The sequence below is a fragment of the Salmo salar genome, chromosome ssa14 (assembly GCF_905237065.1).
Source record: "Salmo salar chromosome ssa14, Ssal_v3.1, whole genome shotgun sequence".
NCBI classification, from domain to species: Eukaryota; Metazoa; Chordata; class Actinopteri; order Salmoniformes; family Salmonidae; genus Salmo; species Salmo salar.
The window spans coordinates 77137290-77152914 of NC_059455.1; the positions used below are offsets into that span (position 1 = coordinate 77137290).

Genomic DNA, 15625 nt, shown 5'->3' on the forward strand with positions numbered 1-15625 from the left:
GGGAGTAAGGGAGAGAGAGGGAGAGAGAGGGAGAGAAGGAGCAAGGGAGAGAGAGGGAGAGAGGGAGTAAGGGATAGAGAATGAGTAAAGGAGAGAGAGTGAGAGAGAGGTAGTAAGGGAGAGAGAGGGAGGAGTAAGGGAGAGAGAGGGAGAGAGAGTAAGGAGAGAGAGATAGGGAGAGCGAGGGGGAGAGAGAGGGGGTAAGGGGAGAGGGAGGGAGTAAGGGAGAGAGAGGGAGGGAGTAAGGGAGAGAGAGGGAGGGAGTAAGGGAGAGAGAGGGAGGGAGTAAGGGAGAGAGGGGAGAGAGGGAGTAAGGGAGAGAGAGGGAGTAGGGAGGAGTAAGGGAGAGAGAGGGAGTAAGGGAGAGAGAGGGAGTAAGGGAGTAAGGGAGAGAGAGGGAGAGAGAGAGAGAGAGAGAGAGGGAGTAAGGGAGAGAGAGGGAGAGAGGGAGTAAGGGAGTAAGGGAGTGAGAGGGAGTAAGGGAGAGAGAGGGAGAAAGGGAGAGAGAGGGAGAGTAAGGGAGAGAGAGGGAGTAAGGGAGAGAGAGAAGGAGAGAGTGAGTAAGGGAGAGAGGGAGTAAGGGAGAGAGAGGGAGAGAGGGAGTAAGGGAGAGAGAGGGAGAGAGGGAGTAAGGGAGAGAGAGGGAGAGAGGGAGAGGAGAGAGAGAGAGAGGGGAGTAAGGGAGAGAGAGGGAGAGAGAGAGTAAGGGAGAGAGAGAGAGAGAGGGAGTAAGGGAGAGAGAGAGAGAGAGGGAGAGAGGGAGTAAGGGAGAGAGCAAGAAAAGAACACTAATGGTTATTTATTTCTCCTAATTTGATTGATTGACTGAATAAAATCAGTGTGTTGGAAACTATGTGAGTTATACACTGTGTGTTAGATACCTACCTGGTTGAAGAGGCTGTGTAACTCTGTGAGCATGTCTGTCACAGGTAGGTCGAGGTAATGAGCAAAGTCCCCCAATCCCAGTCTGTATCCCCAAAGTTTCCTGGCTTTGCTAGCCTGCTGCTCTAACACAGTATCTGTCGTCCCCGCTCTCAGCCTGCACATAGAAAATACATGGTTAAGAAATACATTTCCTACTGTCCAGGCTTGTGGCTAGAAGCTTGGTTTTGTCCATTTAATGCAGCGGTATTCAAAGTCTGGGCGCAAGTATTGCAGTGGGGTCACCAAATTAAATATATATATAAAAATTGGGAACCAGTACAGATTATTTTATGGGACAATATACAAACTTTATTGAGAAATAATTTGAAATTTGATTGAGTAAATGTATGTATTGGTTGTCTTAATGTTGATAGGAGAGATGAGAATGTAATGAATTGAAGGTTATTTGTTGCTGTGAAAATAAAAATGTACCGGTTTTAAGGATGTGTCATTAGATTTGGGGTGGGAAGAATTTCTGGCGCCAAAAATGGGGTCCCCGCTGAAAAAGTTTGAAAACCACAGATTTAAATGGAAAAATCAAGTACATCTCAAATAATTTGAAATACTATACTTTCTAGTATCTGAAGCTATTCAACATATTCCTTTGACATAGATCTGCCATTTTCCTTAGTACTATTTCCCAGTATTATCAGTAAAACCAGTAGTATTTCCTAGTAAACCCACTAGCATTTCAGTAGTATTACCCACTATTATAACTAAACCCAGTAGTATTTCAGTAGCATAACCCCAGTATTATCAATATGTCCAGTTTAATTTCAGTAGTATTTCCCAGTATTATCAGTAAACCCTGTAGGATTTCCCAGTTCGACGAGTAAACCCAGTAATATTAGTCGTAGTATTTCCCAGTAAATCCAGTAATATTAGTCGTAGTATTTCCCAGTAATATTAGTCGTAGTATTTCCCAGTAAACCCAGTAATATTAGTCGTAGTATTTCCCAGTAAACCCAGCAATATTAGTCATAGTATTTCCCAGTAAACCCAGCAATATTAGTCGTAGTATTTCCCAGTAAACCCAGTAATATTAGTCGTAGTATTTCCCAGTAAACCCAGTAATATTAGTCGTAGTATTTCCCAGTAAACCCAGTAATATTAGTCGTAGTATTTCCCAGTAAACCCAGTAATATTAGTCGTAGTATTTCCCAGTAAACCCAGCAATATTAGTCGTAGTATTTCCCTGTAAACCCAGCAATATTAGTCGTAGTATTTCCCAGTAAATCCAGTATTATTTCCCCAGTATGACACCCTTAAAATGTCACAAAACGAGGTACAAGAGATCACTCATCCCCTACCTACCCAGTCAGACACCTAAACAAAAACAGAATGTACGATTTTAGAATAAACATTTATAAAATTTTGAAATGTTCTTATTCATTCAACATCAACGTTTTCTTACATCAGCAAAACAATTCTGTTTTTAAAAACTATTAAGGACCTGTAATAACGCTTAACAACCAATAGTAAAGCAAATCCCAACTCACCCGAGCCTTCGCGCTAGTCTATTGAACTGCAGTAGGCTGCTGTTGCTAGGGACACGCATTGGGCCCTTTGCTAGGCTCAGCTGGCAGTCATCAAACGACAGGTCTGTGATGGGCAGCTCCAGGGCCCTATCAGAGCACGGAGAGAGCAGTCAGGACCCACCCCCTGACATGTCAGATATACTGTATATGTTGCAGGCATTTAGAGAAGTATAAGACACAGATAGCCAGATGTAAACGATGCAACCTGGGGAGGCCACACACACACACACAACTAACTTGGCCATGATGCTTCTGACATTATTGGCGAACAGAGCAGGGTTGTTCTTCTCTTCCTCAGAAGGAGTGTAGAGAGGCAGGTACTGCATGGAAGAAAAACTCATTGTTATCACCTGCCCATCTTCCATTTCTCTTTCTTCAAGAGAGATTGGACGTCCGCACGCAATAAGACGCCCCACTATGTACCAATGGGGTCATATTTGCTGAGTCCACCTTTAAAAAAGAACCGTTACCTCAATCTCTATGGGGTTGTGAAACTGGCACAGTGTCAGCCACAGTATCTCAAACCTGAGTGGAAAGCGAGAGAGAGTAATCAGTTGATTCAGAAAGAAAAAAGGGGGAGGGGTGATGAGAGAAGTTGCGCACGCGGATATTGTGAAGATTAACCACAGGCCTAAAAACACAACATTCTCGTCCAATCTAAAACATCTCGCCAGTTGTGTGCCGCTTTTGAATATTGATGAGTGATTGTCAAGGACGCACAGAAATCCCAAAATGTGTGGAGCTTTTGTTTGCAATGTGTGATCTATAGGCTAAGAGAGCTTCATCAACTGTTTATTGATGAAGTGTTGTAATAGTGTGAGAAGAAAACCTATTTGGTGAGAATTACAACACAGGCTACAACGTCTATTCTAGCTCCTAAAGGGGCAGTAGCCTACCTTGGGTATATAAAAAAAGGGTTTTATCTGCAGTTATTCTATTGCTATTTATTTTGTTACCAATCAAATTTACATGTTAATAGTATCTTCTGATTACAATTATTATGTCTCATATTTTACCAAAATGCAATCTATTAGCTTCCAAAATATAAGTACTGGAAGTATATCTAGCTGTCCGATAACGCATTCTGATTGAATGGCTGCTCCTGTACTTTGTAAAAACAGAGTACATGTTGGGAAAAGATCTTGGTTCCTTTCTAAACATAGCAATGTGAATGCAAAGAGGACTCTGTCCACAAAATAGGTGAAGCGAACTGGCTAAAGAGTTGAGTCCTCATTCAAAGGCAAGGGCAGTATGAATACAAAGAAACTGAGTTCACTTTAAAGAGGACTGAGATCAGTTCTTTTAAAGAGGCCTATATGTGAAAACACCCTAAGAGACAGAGAGACCAAGAGACAGAGAGATGAAAATAATGAGGAAGAGATACTCACGCTCCAGGGCCTTGCCATGTCCACGTGATCGTATCCTGTCGGAAGAGGAAATTAGTTACACAGCAAGAATGGGGCCTACACAGAGGCTGCATCTGAATACTTTCCACTGGCTTCCTCTCCTCTGTGGGCCAGAGACACAGACGCATGAATAGGGATCAAATCGTACGACGTACATCATTGTCTGTTTTTGTCCGTCAAAAACTCAAGCCAACTATTTTCAGACGAGTTCTGACGCGTTTTATCTGTCTAAAGACAGACCATTTGTCAGACAGTCTGTTGTCATTCATCTGTCAACAGAAAACTCCCATTGAAAAAGCATTGGCTCCATCCGAAATACTCGAACACAAAACCACAGTGTGCTCATGGCCTAAATGAGTGACACACAGCAGGACTGGCGCCTACACAGAGGTTGCATCTCAATACTCTACAGAGGCTTCCTTTCCCCTCTCCTTTGTCTACAATGGTCTGAAAACTATGTACAAGTGAAAGCAACTTGGGGCATCTTCTATTTGAGACTTGCTTTGACTTTCAGTTATTTTGTGCTATTGCAGGTCAAGAGGAGAGGACGACATTGTAGAGATGAAATATCACTCCGCACGATTATGAAGCCACTCAAAACGGACACAGACTGACTCACGCCTTGAGAAGAGAGAATCTGTCAACAGACGAAGGGAGGGAGAGGGGAAGGAAAGATATGGAAAGGAAAGTGGGAATGGAGAGAGGGTGGTTTGGAGGAGAAGAGGGAGGGAAGGAGAGTAGTTGTATGCTTACCATTTTGTTGGGGTAACGTAGGACTACTGGTTGGACTGGAACTGCTGGAATGAAGGCCCCTGAGAGAGAGAAATGTTACTGAGTGAGCTCGAGTGTGTGTCTGTGCGTATTTGTGTGTGTGTGTGTCTATGTGAGCATATTCATACTCTCCCATATATACCGTATACCGGTTACTTGGAAATAGCCACGGGATGGTTTTTCAATACTGTTGTAACTATCATTTTTTAAATAAATGTGAATATTTCTAGGTACTTAAGTATACTGAAAAATATATATAAAACGCAACATGTAAAGCATAAGTACGATGTTTCATGAACTGAAATAAAAGATCTCCGAAATTTTCCAAATGCATACAAAGCTTATTTCTCTCAAATGTAATGCACAAATGGATTTCTCCTTTTCCAAAATAATCCATCCACCTGACAGGTGTGGCATATCAAGAAGCTGATTAAACAGCATGATCACTACACAGGTGCACCTTGTGCTGGGGACAATATAGAGCTGACCCTATTTAGTCGACTGGTCAATTGTTTGGTCACTAGGCTGTTGGTGGGCCGAGCGGTCTAAAAGATATAGGTTTTTATGGCATATGAGACACCGGTCTGATTCCCGCCTGTCTCAGTGGACTAATCCATTGCTGAGGCCGCGGGGTTGGCTCACCATTATCACCAATAGTGCATTTACCGTTCATTCCCATCATTTCTAATGTTTTGTTCCGGCCATTTCTGTTAATGCATTCAATACATTCTTATATTCTTTAACCTTTCTCATTGTCGAGGGGACCACACAACCTAGGCTACATTTGTGAGGAACAAGTTTTGGTTTATTTCATTCCATTTAGGAGTTGTCAATCAATTCATTGTCGTTTGTTTGTAGCGCTCCTGTCAATGTTGAGTAAGGACGCACACCTGATTATACATAGAAGTAGGCCGAGGCCACCTGGCCTGCACACAAATGTAGGCCTATAAAAATGTGCCCAATTGGGGATCTGATAGTATTTCTGATTGTCTTAATGCACCACCACCGTGGAACTTCTCAAAGTAATAAATTCTTCACCTCAAACAGCAAGTAAACAAAGTCTGTTCTTACATGACATTAGTTCCTCAACTCAGCCTAGTTGAAAAATCTTTCAACCACTCACCGTGAAAAGAAAAAGAATGGTCATGCTCTGATCCAGTGGAAACGTCATAAAATAAGCCTACCTGATTATTTCTTATCCCTTTCGCAAATAGCCTACAGCTATGTCTGTCTGGAGCTGACTGGAGCAGGAAACTGAGGGCCCAGAAAATGTTACACAATGTTGCAAGTTTGCTAGTGCTAGCTTCAGGCTGGACCAAGTTAATAAATAACGCAATGTTTCAAGCTCCTTGCAGACAGGCCATGCGTAGCCAATGTGATTTATATAAAAAAAAAATTTTATCAAGATATTTTCTACCTGCAGGCTGCAATGTTATTTGTTGGCCTTATGTAGGCTATTTTTATATAGTTGGCAATGGCAATAGAAGTTACTTTGAGAATTTTGATTAACTACATGATAATAATTTTGAGATACGAAGACTATTATAAATGAAAAGAAAACTGTTCCACGAAAATGTGCACATAAAAAGAATAACTGGCATGCAGATCGGTAGAAATGGTAAGATAAATCGGCACTCCAAATGGTAGCCTATTCGTAGCATTACAGCAGGAGCTGAAAAGCAGACTCTGCAAAGGCCAGCAGCAGTAGGAGGAAGAGGGTCGAAACAACAGCCTTAGGACAATAAAAAGCCACTAAAATGTGCAGTTTTGTCACACAACACAATGCCACAGATGTCTCAAGTTGAGGGAGTGTGCAATTTGCTAGACCTGTCTCCCCAGTGGGTTAGCCTGTCTCCCCAGTGGGTTAGCCTGTCTCCCCAGTGGGTTAGCCTGTCTCCCCAGTGGGTTAGCCTGTCTCCCCAGTGGGTTAGCCTATGCTGCGCCCCTGCCCAGTCATGTGAAATCCAAATATTAGGGACTAATGAATTTATTTCAATTGACTGATTTCTTATAAGAACTGTAACTCAGTAAAATCATTACATTTTTAGCATGTTGCGTTTATATTTTTGTTCAGTATAAATACCTGCAGTCAACTTACTTGTGCCATTTCACCTGTCACATAACTGTTCGTAATGAAGCTTAGCGGTAGACCCCAGTCACCTGATGTGTGTTTACAAGCACACAACATTAAGAGACTGGAGCCTTGGGAGTCACTCACTATTGTGCAACATGAGCCAGGTGACGTAGTTACAGTATGGAATTCACAACTAAATGTTTGCTAGCTAGATTCGCCATGGGATTCTACATGTACTTGTTAGCATTGCTAACTTTCACATTATAGACTCAGTGGGGTTTGAAAACAGTGCCGCTATTACCGAATAACCTGGGATGGCATAAGGTTGGTATGAAGGTATGACAATCTGGACAACGCCCAAGCCTAATTCACACTCGGTGGATGACTGACATTCTGACAACCTTCTGTGTGTGTGTGTGTGTGTGTGTGTGTGTGTGTAAGATGACTGACAACCTTCCCCCTGAGGTCACACAATGTCAAAATCCTGTGTTAATGGTTAGTGTTATACAGTAGTACAGCCTGGACGTGAAACTGCTGGAGACTACCCTGACCTCTGGGTGCAATGGGACTAGAGGTCGACCGATTAATTGGAATGGCCGATTAATTAGGGGCGATTTCAAGTTTTCATAACAATCGGTAATCGGTATTTTTGGCCACCGATTTGCCGATTTTGTTTAATAATGTTTTTTTTTTTTTTTAACTAGGCAAGTCAGTTAAGAACACATTCTTATTTTCAATGACGGCCTAGGAACGGTGGGTTAACTGCCTTGTTCAGGGGCAGAACGACAGATTTTTACCTTGTCAGCTTGGGGATTCAATCTTGCAACCTTACGGTTAACTAGTCCAATGCTCTAACCACCTGCTTTAAATTGCACTCCACGAGGAGCCTGCCTGTTACGCGAATGCAGTAAGAAGCCAAGGTAAGTTGCTAGCTAGCATTAAACTTATCTTATAAAAAACAATCAATCAATCATAATCACTAGTTAACTACACATGGTTGATGATATTACTAGTTTATCTAGCCTGTCCTACGTTGCATATAATCGATGCGGTGCGCATTTGCGAAAAAGGACTGTCAATGCTCCGTGTACCTAACCATAAACATCAATGTCTTTCTTAAAATCAATACACAAGTATATATTTTTAAACCTGCATATTTAGTTAATATTGCCTGCTAACATTAATTTCTTTTAACTAGGGAAAATGTGTCACCTCTGCAACAGAGTCAGGGTATATGCAGCAGTTTGGGCCGCCTGGCTCGTTGCGAACTGTGAAGACCATTTCTTCCTAACAAAGACAGCCGACTTCGCCAAACAGGGGATGATTTAACAAAAGCACATTTGCGAAAAAAGCACAATCGTTGCACGATTGTACCTAACCATAAACATCAATGCCTTTCTTAAAATTAATACACAGAAGAGTATATATTTAAACCTGTGGGAACAGGTTTACTGTTACACTGGCAATACTAAAGTGCCTATAAGAACATCCAATAGTCAAAGGTATATGAAATACAAATCGTATAGAGAGAGAAATAGTCCTATAATTCCTATAATAACTACAACCTAAAACTTCTTACCTGGGAATATTAAAGACTCATGTTAAAAGGAACCACCAGCTTTCATATGTTCCCATGTTCTGAGCAAGGAACTTAAACGTTAGCTTTCTTACATGGCACATATTGCACTTTTACTTTCTTCTCCAACACTTTGTTTTTGAATTATTTAAACCAAATTGAACATGTTTCATTATTTATTTGAGGCTAAATTGATAGTATTTATGTATTATATTAAGTTAAAATAAGTGTTCATTCAGTATTGTTGTAATTGTCATTATTACAAATAAAAAATAAAAATCGACCGATTAATCGGTATCGGCTTTTTTTGGTCCTCCAATAATCAGTATCGGCATTGAAAAATCATAATCGGTCAACCTCTAAATGGGACCATTACCACTAGGATACTGTAGGAGTTATGACTGGATGATTATGTAGGAGTATGGAGAGAGAGAGAGGGATGAGGAGGTATGAGAGGGAGAGAGAGGAGAGAGGGGGCAAGAGAAAGAAAGAGGGGATAGAGAAAGAGGGGGAGAGAGGGGCATATGCATGTGAAGGTCAGTGTGAGATTGACATTTTAGTACAGCAGAGAGGAAGACATGAGGGAATTCAGGAAAGAAAGAGAAGATCAGACAAAAGTGAAAAGGGAAGATATGATTAAGACATACTGTATGCCAGGGCTGTTTGGCAGAGAGCCAGTGAGAGGACTAAACAAGAGAGACATTGGACAGCTAAATCCAGACAAGATCGAGATACTTATTGTTGGAGCCAAAGTACAGTGAGAGAATTTGGCCTCACATTTTAATTCACGGGCAATAAAGGTAAAACACCAGGTAAAAAAAAACGAGGTGTTTTATTCTATTGGTTTTTAAATCAATCCATGATTGTGCACCCCAATACATGTCAGACATGCTTTTAAGTTATGTACCCAGTAGGTCCCTCAGATCCTCTGGAACTGGCCTTATAACTATCCCAAAGCCTAGGACCAAGAGGCATGGAGAGGCAGCCTTTAGTTACTATGCCCCCAGCCTCAGGAATAGCCTGCCAGAGAACCTGAGGGGGACCAAGAGGCATGGAGAGACAGCCTTTAGTTACTATGCCCCCAGCCTCAGGAATAGCCTGCCAGAGAACCTGAGGGAGACTGAAACTGTGGACATATTTAAAAGATCTTTAAAAAAAACACACCTTTTTAGCTTTGCTTTTCCTTAGGGTGCTTTTTAGTTGTTCAGATTTTACTGTTATTCTTTAGTTTTTTTATCCTCTTACTTAAATATTTCATTTTATTTTCATTGTTTTTATTTGTTTTTTCCTGAAGAACATTGTATTGCATTTCTGAAATGTGCTGTATAAATACAAATGGATTTGGACAGAGACACTAACAACCCAGAGTTAAACTAACAGCTGGGTTTGAAGGGGCAACACTACACAGACGGGAACACGCTTAGATAAACAGGGATTTACAGCTCCAGTCTGAGATTTGGTCAGTTAAATTCCTAATATATAACTATTTACCTTGTCATAGTTCAAAATATAAGAAAGTTACTCCATTGTTTACAAACAACAATGTATGCCTTTCCTTGCATCTGGAGCCCTGTCTATGAATTTCTGTGGTTACATTTCCCTCGCCCCATCTCTCAGCTGTATACCATCCCAAATGGCGAGGACACCATTTTGTTGTTTTTCGTTTTCCAGAATGTAGCTTAACTGAACAGGGTGAGACAGGTTTAGAAAAGCACGGCTTATGGGGACAGGACAGTGACACAGGGGTAGAACAGAAGGGATTACTCTGTGGGGACAGCTACAATGAAGAGGGGTCACTAGTGGGAACACACACACAAAGCCACAACACACACACGCTGAACAGAGACACACACACACACACACACTGAACAGAGACACACACACACACTGAACAGAGACACGCGCACGCTGAACAGAGACACGCGCACGCTGAACAGAGACACGCGCACGCTGAACAGAGACGCGCACGCTGAACAGAGACACGCACACGCTGAACAGAGACACACACACACACGCTGAACAGAGACACACACACACACACACGCTGAACAGAGACACACACACACACACGCTGAACAGAGACACACACACACACGCTGAACAGAGACACACAAACGCTGAACAGAGACACACACACACACACGCTGAACAGAGACACACACACACACGCTGAACAGAGACACACACACACACACCGCTTAACAGAGACACACACACACACACACGCTGAACAGAGACACACACCACGCTGAACAGAGACACGCACACACACGCTGAACAGAGACACGCACACACACGCTGAACAGAGACACGCACACACACGCTGAACAGAGACACACACACACACCGCTGAACAGAGACACGCACACACACGCTGAACAGAGACACGCACACACACGCTGAACAGAGACACGCACACACACGCTGAACAGAGACACGCACACACACGCTGAACAGAGACACGCACACACACGCTGAACAGAGACACGCACACACGCTGAACAGAGACACGCACACCACGCTGAACAGAGACACGCACACACACGCTGAACAGAGACACGCACACACACGCTGAACAGAGACACGCACACACACGCTGAACAGAGACACGCACACACACGCTGAACAGAGACACGCACACACACGCTGAACAGAGACACGCACACACACGCTGAACAGAGACACGCACACACACGCTGAACAGAGACACACACACACACGCTGAACAGAGACACGCACACACGCTGAACAGAAACACGCACACACTGAACAGAGACACGCACACACTGAACAGAGACACGCACACACTGAACAGAGACACGCACACACTGAACAGAGACACGCACACACTGAACAGAGACACGCTGAACAGAGACACGCACACACTGAACAGAGACACGCACACACTGAACAGAGACACGCACACACTGAACAGAGACACGCACACACTGAACAGAGACACGCACACACTGAACAGAGACACGCACACACTGAACAGAGACACGCACACACACGCTGAACAGAGACACGCACACACGCTGAACAGAGCCACGCACACACACGCTGAACAGAGACACGCACACACCGCTGAACAGAGACACGCACACCACGCTGAACAGAGACACGCCTGAACAGAGACACACACACACGCTGAACAGAGACACGCACACACACGCTGAACAGAGACACGCTGAACAGAGACACCACACACGCTGAACAGAGACACACACACGCTGAACAGAGACACGCACACACTGAACAGAGACACGCACACACTGAACAGAGACACGCACACACTGAACAGAGACACGCTGAACAGAGACACACACACTGAACAGAGACACGCTGAACAGAGACACACACACTGAACAGAGACACGCACACACTGAACAGAGACACGCACACACTGAACAGAGACACGCACACACTGAACAGAGACACGCACACACTGAACAGAGACACGCACACACTGAACAGAGACACGCACACACTGAACAGAGACACGCACACGCTGAACAGAGACACGCACACGCTGAACAGAGACACGCACACGCTGAACAGAGACACGCACACGCTGAACAGAGACACGCACACACTGAACAGAGACACATACACGCTGAACAAAGACACGCTGAACAGAGACACACACACACTGAACAGAGACACACACACACTGAACAGAGACACACACACACACTGAACAGAGACACACACACACTGAACTGAAATACACACACATGGAAGTGCGCATTCAAGACTCACATACACAGTGACAGGCACAAGGGGTGCGATTTTCAAACCCCACTGAGACTCTTTAATGCAAACATTAGCAATGAGAGAGGGCGAGCGAGACAGACACACACACACACAGCGAGAGAGAGTAACACAGCGAGCGACACAGACAGACAGATGAGGACCTGGTCAGCATAAAGAACACATACCAGGCTTGAATGTGATGAGGCAGGATCTGTTGGTACACGTCCCCTCTGGAAATATCATTATCTGCAAACACACACACACACACACACACACACGGGTACTTATCTAAATACACAGTACATTGAATTTGACTTCCAAGATTGAGGAAGGTTGGTCTTCACGTTACCTGAGGCCACTCCCCTCCAGCGTGGGCTCTGCGTTTGATCTCCTCAACCGTCTTCTTGCGAGAATCCTGGTCCGACCGCGACACGAACACTGGCCTTATGAACTTTATCAGAGCTGGTGGGGCAGGGAGAGACAGAAGGGGATGAGGGAAAGACATTGGGGAGAGAGGGGGAGGTGGGGGAAGGGGGAGAGAGAAAGATGGAGATAAAGAGAAAGGGAGGGAAAGAGGAATGATAGAGATGAATGATTAGCACAGCATAATATCATTATAAGTATAATAATGTGATAATGACAATATAATGACAATATGGTCATCATTAACACCTGGTCTCACCACCTCATACTGTTCCTCTCTCCAACTGTCATGTCCACTCTGATAACCTCACTAACACACAACAGTCACTATCTATCAGAAGACTATGGTTCTCACCGCCCCTGACGGAGACTGAGGGGGTTTCTCAGTATGCATACTACCGTGCTCCACACTCTCATGCTCCGAGCACATTCTCCGACAACCTTCTCTTGAGGACATTCTTGTGAGGTTGAGGGTGTGGAGAACGCATAAAACAATACATTCGAGAAGCAGTCACACTCCCCCTACTGTATTACCTCACGCTGCACCTCCCCCAACTGTATTACCTCACGCTGCACCTCCCCCAACTGTATTACCTCACGCTGTACCTCCCCGAACTGTAGTATCCTCACACTGCAACTCTGCATTCGCTGAACCTTCTTCCAGCCAGGGCAATGGCAACCATAGACGATACAAGATGTACACAAACCAAACGCTTTACTTCATAGTTATAAGCTAGATATGTGAACTGTAATTAGGCAGCTAGCTAGTTAAAACAGGCAAAAATGTCCTAAAACTAATGTTATGCAAGGTAGATGTAAATTTTTTGTGGGTAACTACCAATTCTTCGTAGCTAGCTAGCTTTCCAGTTTGCCCTATTGACTTAGTATGGACATGGGACATACCCATTCACTGAACGGTCTTTCAGCCAGGACAATGGCAATAGAGACGAAAGAAGATATACACAAGGCAACCGTTTTACTTCATAACTATCAGCTAGCTAAATGTGAATTGTAACAATATAGCTTACCAGATAGTTTAAGAGGCAAAAATGACCTAAAACGAATAATATGTAATAGATTCGTGGGTAGCTAGCTAACTATTCTTTGTGGCTATCTGGTTAGCTAACAGTAGTAGCTAGCCCTATTGACCTATTATGGGCTTGCGATCTACAGTACGTAGGCAGGTAAACAGGCCAAAATTAACAGCATGTATTTATTAACGTATCAAGATAAAATATTGTAGTCAGGCAACATATGAGATGTGAATAGGTAACATTTCATTGCCAAGTTGGAGTGAATTTTCTCTCGCTTCCGCTCAAATAATGGCCACCATTGATTTCAACAAATTTCACATAATTTTTAAAGTGGTTGCGTCATATTTCTTTGCATACCTTCCGTTGAAGCTTGTGCATCGATGCATGCTTCACAATATGTACAAACGGAGTATGCATTCGAGAAGTGCCCTCCATGCCCCGTTTTGCATACTTTCATTTGGACTCATACTCTGACCCTCCCACACTCCAATTTGCGTGTTTGGAGCACGGTAGTATGCATTTTGAGACACACTCAGAGAGAATTGAGGAAGACTGCGGTACCAGAGAGAGAGAATGAAGATCAACAGACTGGGAAAGAGAGAGAGATGAGGAAGACTGTGGAACCAGAGAGAGAGAATGAAGATCACGACTAGAGTACACACTTCCCTAGACAGTGAGACAGACTGAAAAGGCCTGACAAATCAGGAAGAGGCAGAGAGAAGGAAAAAGAGAGGTGAGGAAGACAGTGGTATTTAATGAAGATGAGAGAGATGAAAATGAGGACTTCTACTCACTGCCCCAGACGGGGATGTTCTTGCTCTCGGTCTTCATGACGATAGAGGCCATGGTCATGGTGACGGGGATGGCGTCGAAGTAGGACGAGTGAGGGGCCAGGGTGAGGATGGGCGCCTGCGAGGGCGGGGCCGGTTCCCCTTTCACCGTCACCCAATGGAACCCTCCACAGAACCACATGGCACGCATGATCCCCCTCAGGGCGATGTCACAGATCCTGTAGGAGAGAGACTGATTGAGGGCGTGTGTGTTTATTTTCTATTTAACTTTTATTTATACAGGTAAGTACATTTAAGACTTGTTTGCAATTACGTCCTGTTGCGCGCGCGTGTGTGTGTGTGTGTGTGTGTGTGTTTGCCCTGGCAATGTCAATCGTATCCAAACCTTCTACAAATATTCCACATTTGTCATTATCAGGTGTGTCATTCATTTTATACACCGAGTGTACAAAACATTATATTGAGTTACACCACCGTCGAAGCATTCCACTGGAATGCTGGCCCATGTTGACTCCAATGCTTCCCACAGTTGTGTCAAGTTGGCTGGATGTCCTTTGGATGGTGGACCATTCTTGATACACACGGGAAACTGTTGAGCATGAAAAACCCAGCAGCATTGCAGTTCTTGACATAGTCAAACTGGTGCGTCTGGCACCTACTACCATACCCCATTCAAAAGGAACTTCAATATTTTATCCAGCCCATTCACCCTCTGAATGGCACACAAACAATTCATGTCTCAAGGCTTAACAATCCTTCTTTAACCTGTCTCCTCTCCTTCATCTACACCGATTCATAACTTTCACCTGGCCAGTCTCATGGAAAGAGCAGGTATTCCTAATGTTTTTCCTGTCACTCGCTCACTCACACTGACACACAGTGACAGGCGTACCTCCTCCACCAGGTCTCAGTCTCCACAGCCAGTTCAGATCGTCCCAGAGCGGCAGCGAAGGCAAAGGGCCAGGCCAGCAACATGAGGAGCACTGCAAAGAACAGCCGCACTGGGAACACAGTCACCGTCATCACACCGATCTGAGAGAGGGGGGTGGAGAGAGAAAGAGACTAAAGCAAATGGTCATGCATTCATCCATAAAATTACAGAGAGAAAGAGGGAAATAGAGGGGTACAAATGATCACATTTAAGCGATTGGCCCACACCACACAGGTCAGGACAAGCATCTCTTTTTGTGAAAACAAGTAAAACTACTATAGCTTTGCCTTGGGGCTACACGTTTTCTGACCCTTGTATGAAATAAAATCTAATTGTATCTGTTGCGTACACATATTTTGCAGATGTTCTAGCTCCAAAAGTGCAGTATACCTAACAATACA

The 15625-nt window shown here is 43.8% G+C and overlaps 1 protein-coding gene and 1 long non-coding RNA gene across 5 annotated transcripts in view; one reads left to right on the forward strand and one right to left on the reverse strand.

Annotated features, from left to right (window-relative positions):
* LOC123726799 (uncharacterized) overlaps positions 1-4872 on the forward strand; it is a 14072-nt gene extending 9200 nt beyond the window's left edge. Inside the window, exon 2 of the long non-coding RNA XR_006758946.1 lies at positions 4402-4872. This is a non-coding gene — a long non-coding RNA (uncharacterized lncRNA). The remainder of the gene's footprint in view (positions 1-4401) is intronic.
* The window catches only part of LOC106570327 (lysophosphatidylcholine acyltransferase 1), a 38886-nt gene that overhangs the window by 8148 nt on the left and 15113 nt on the right, over positions 1-15625 (reverse strand). For 2 of the 4 annotated variants that reach the window (XM_014142523.2, XM_045694814.1), the window contains 11 exons: positions 15186-15325; positions 14297-14511; positions 12395-12507; positions 12231-12291; positions 4622-4680; positions 3851-3885; positions 2933-2987; positions 2700-2782; positions 2424-2549; positions 2239-2250; positions 886-1039 (listed from right to left, as the gene is read on the reverse strand). In XM_014142523.2, coding sequence (XP_013997998.1) covers positions 886-1039; positions 2239-2250; positions 2424-2549; positions 2700-2782; positions 2933-2987; positions 3851-3885; positions 4622-4680; positions 12231-12291; positions 12395-12507; positions 14297-14511; positions 15186-15325 — 1053 coding nt within the window. The remainder of the gene's footprint in view (positions 1-885; positions 1040-2238; positions 2251-2423; positions 2550-2699; positions 2783-2932; positions 2988-3850; positions 3886-4621; positions 4681-12230; positions 12292-12394; positions 12508-14296; positions 14512-15185; positions 15326-15625) is intronic. The other 2 variants (XM_014142524.2, XM_045694815.1) reach the window with 1 other exon arrangement.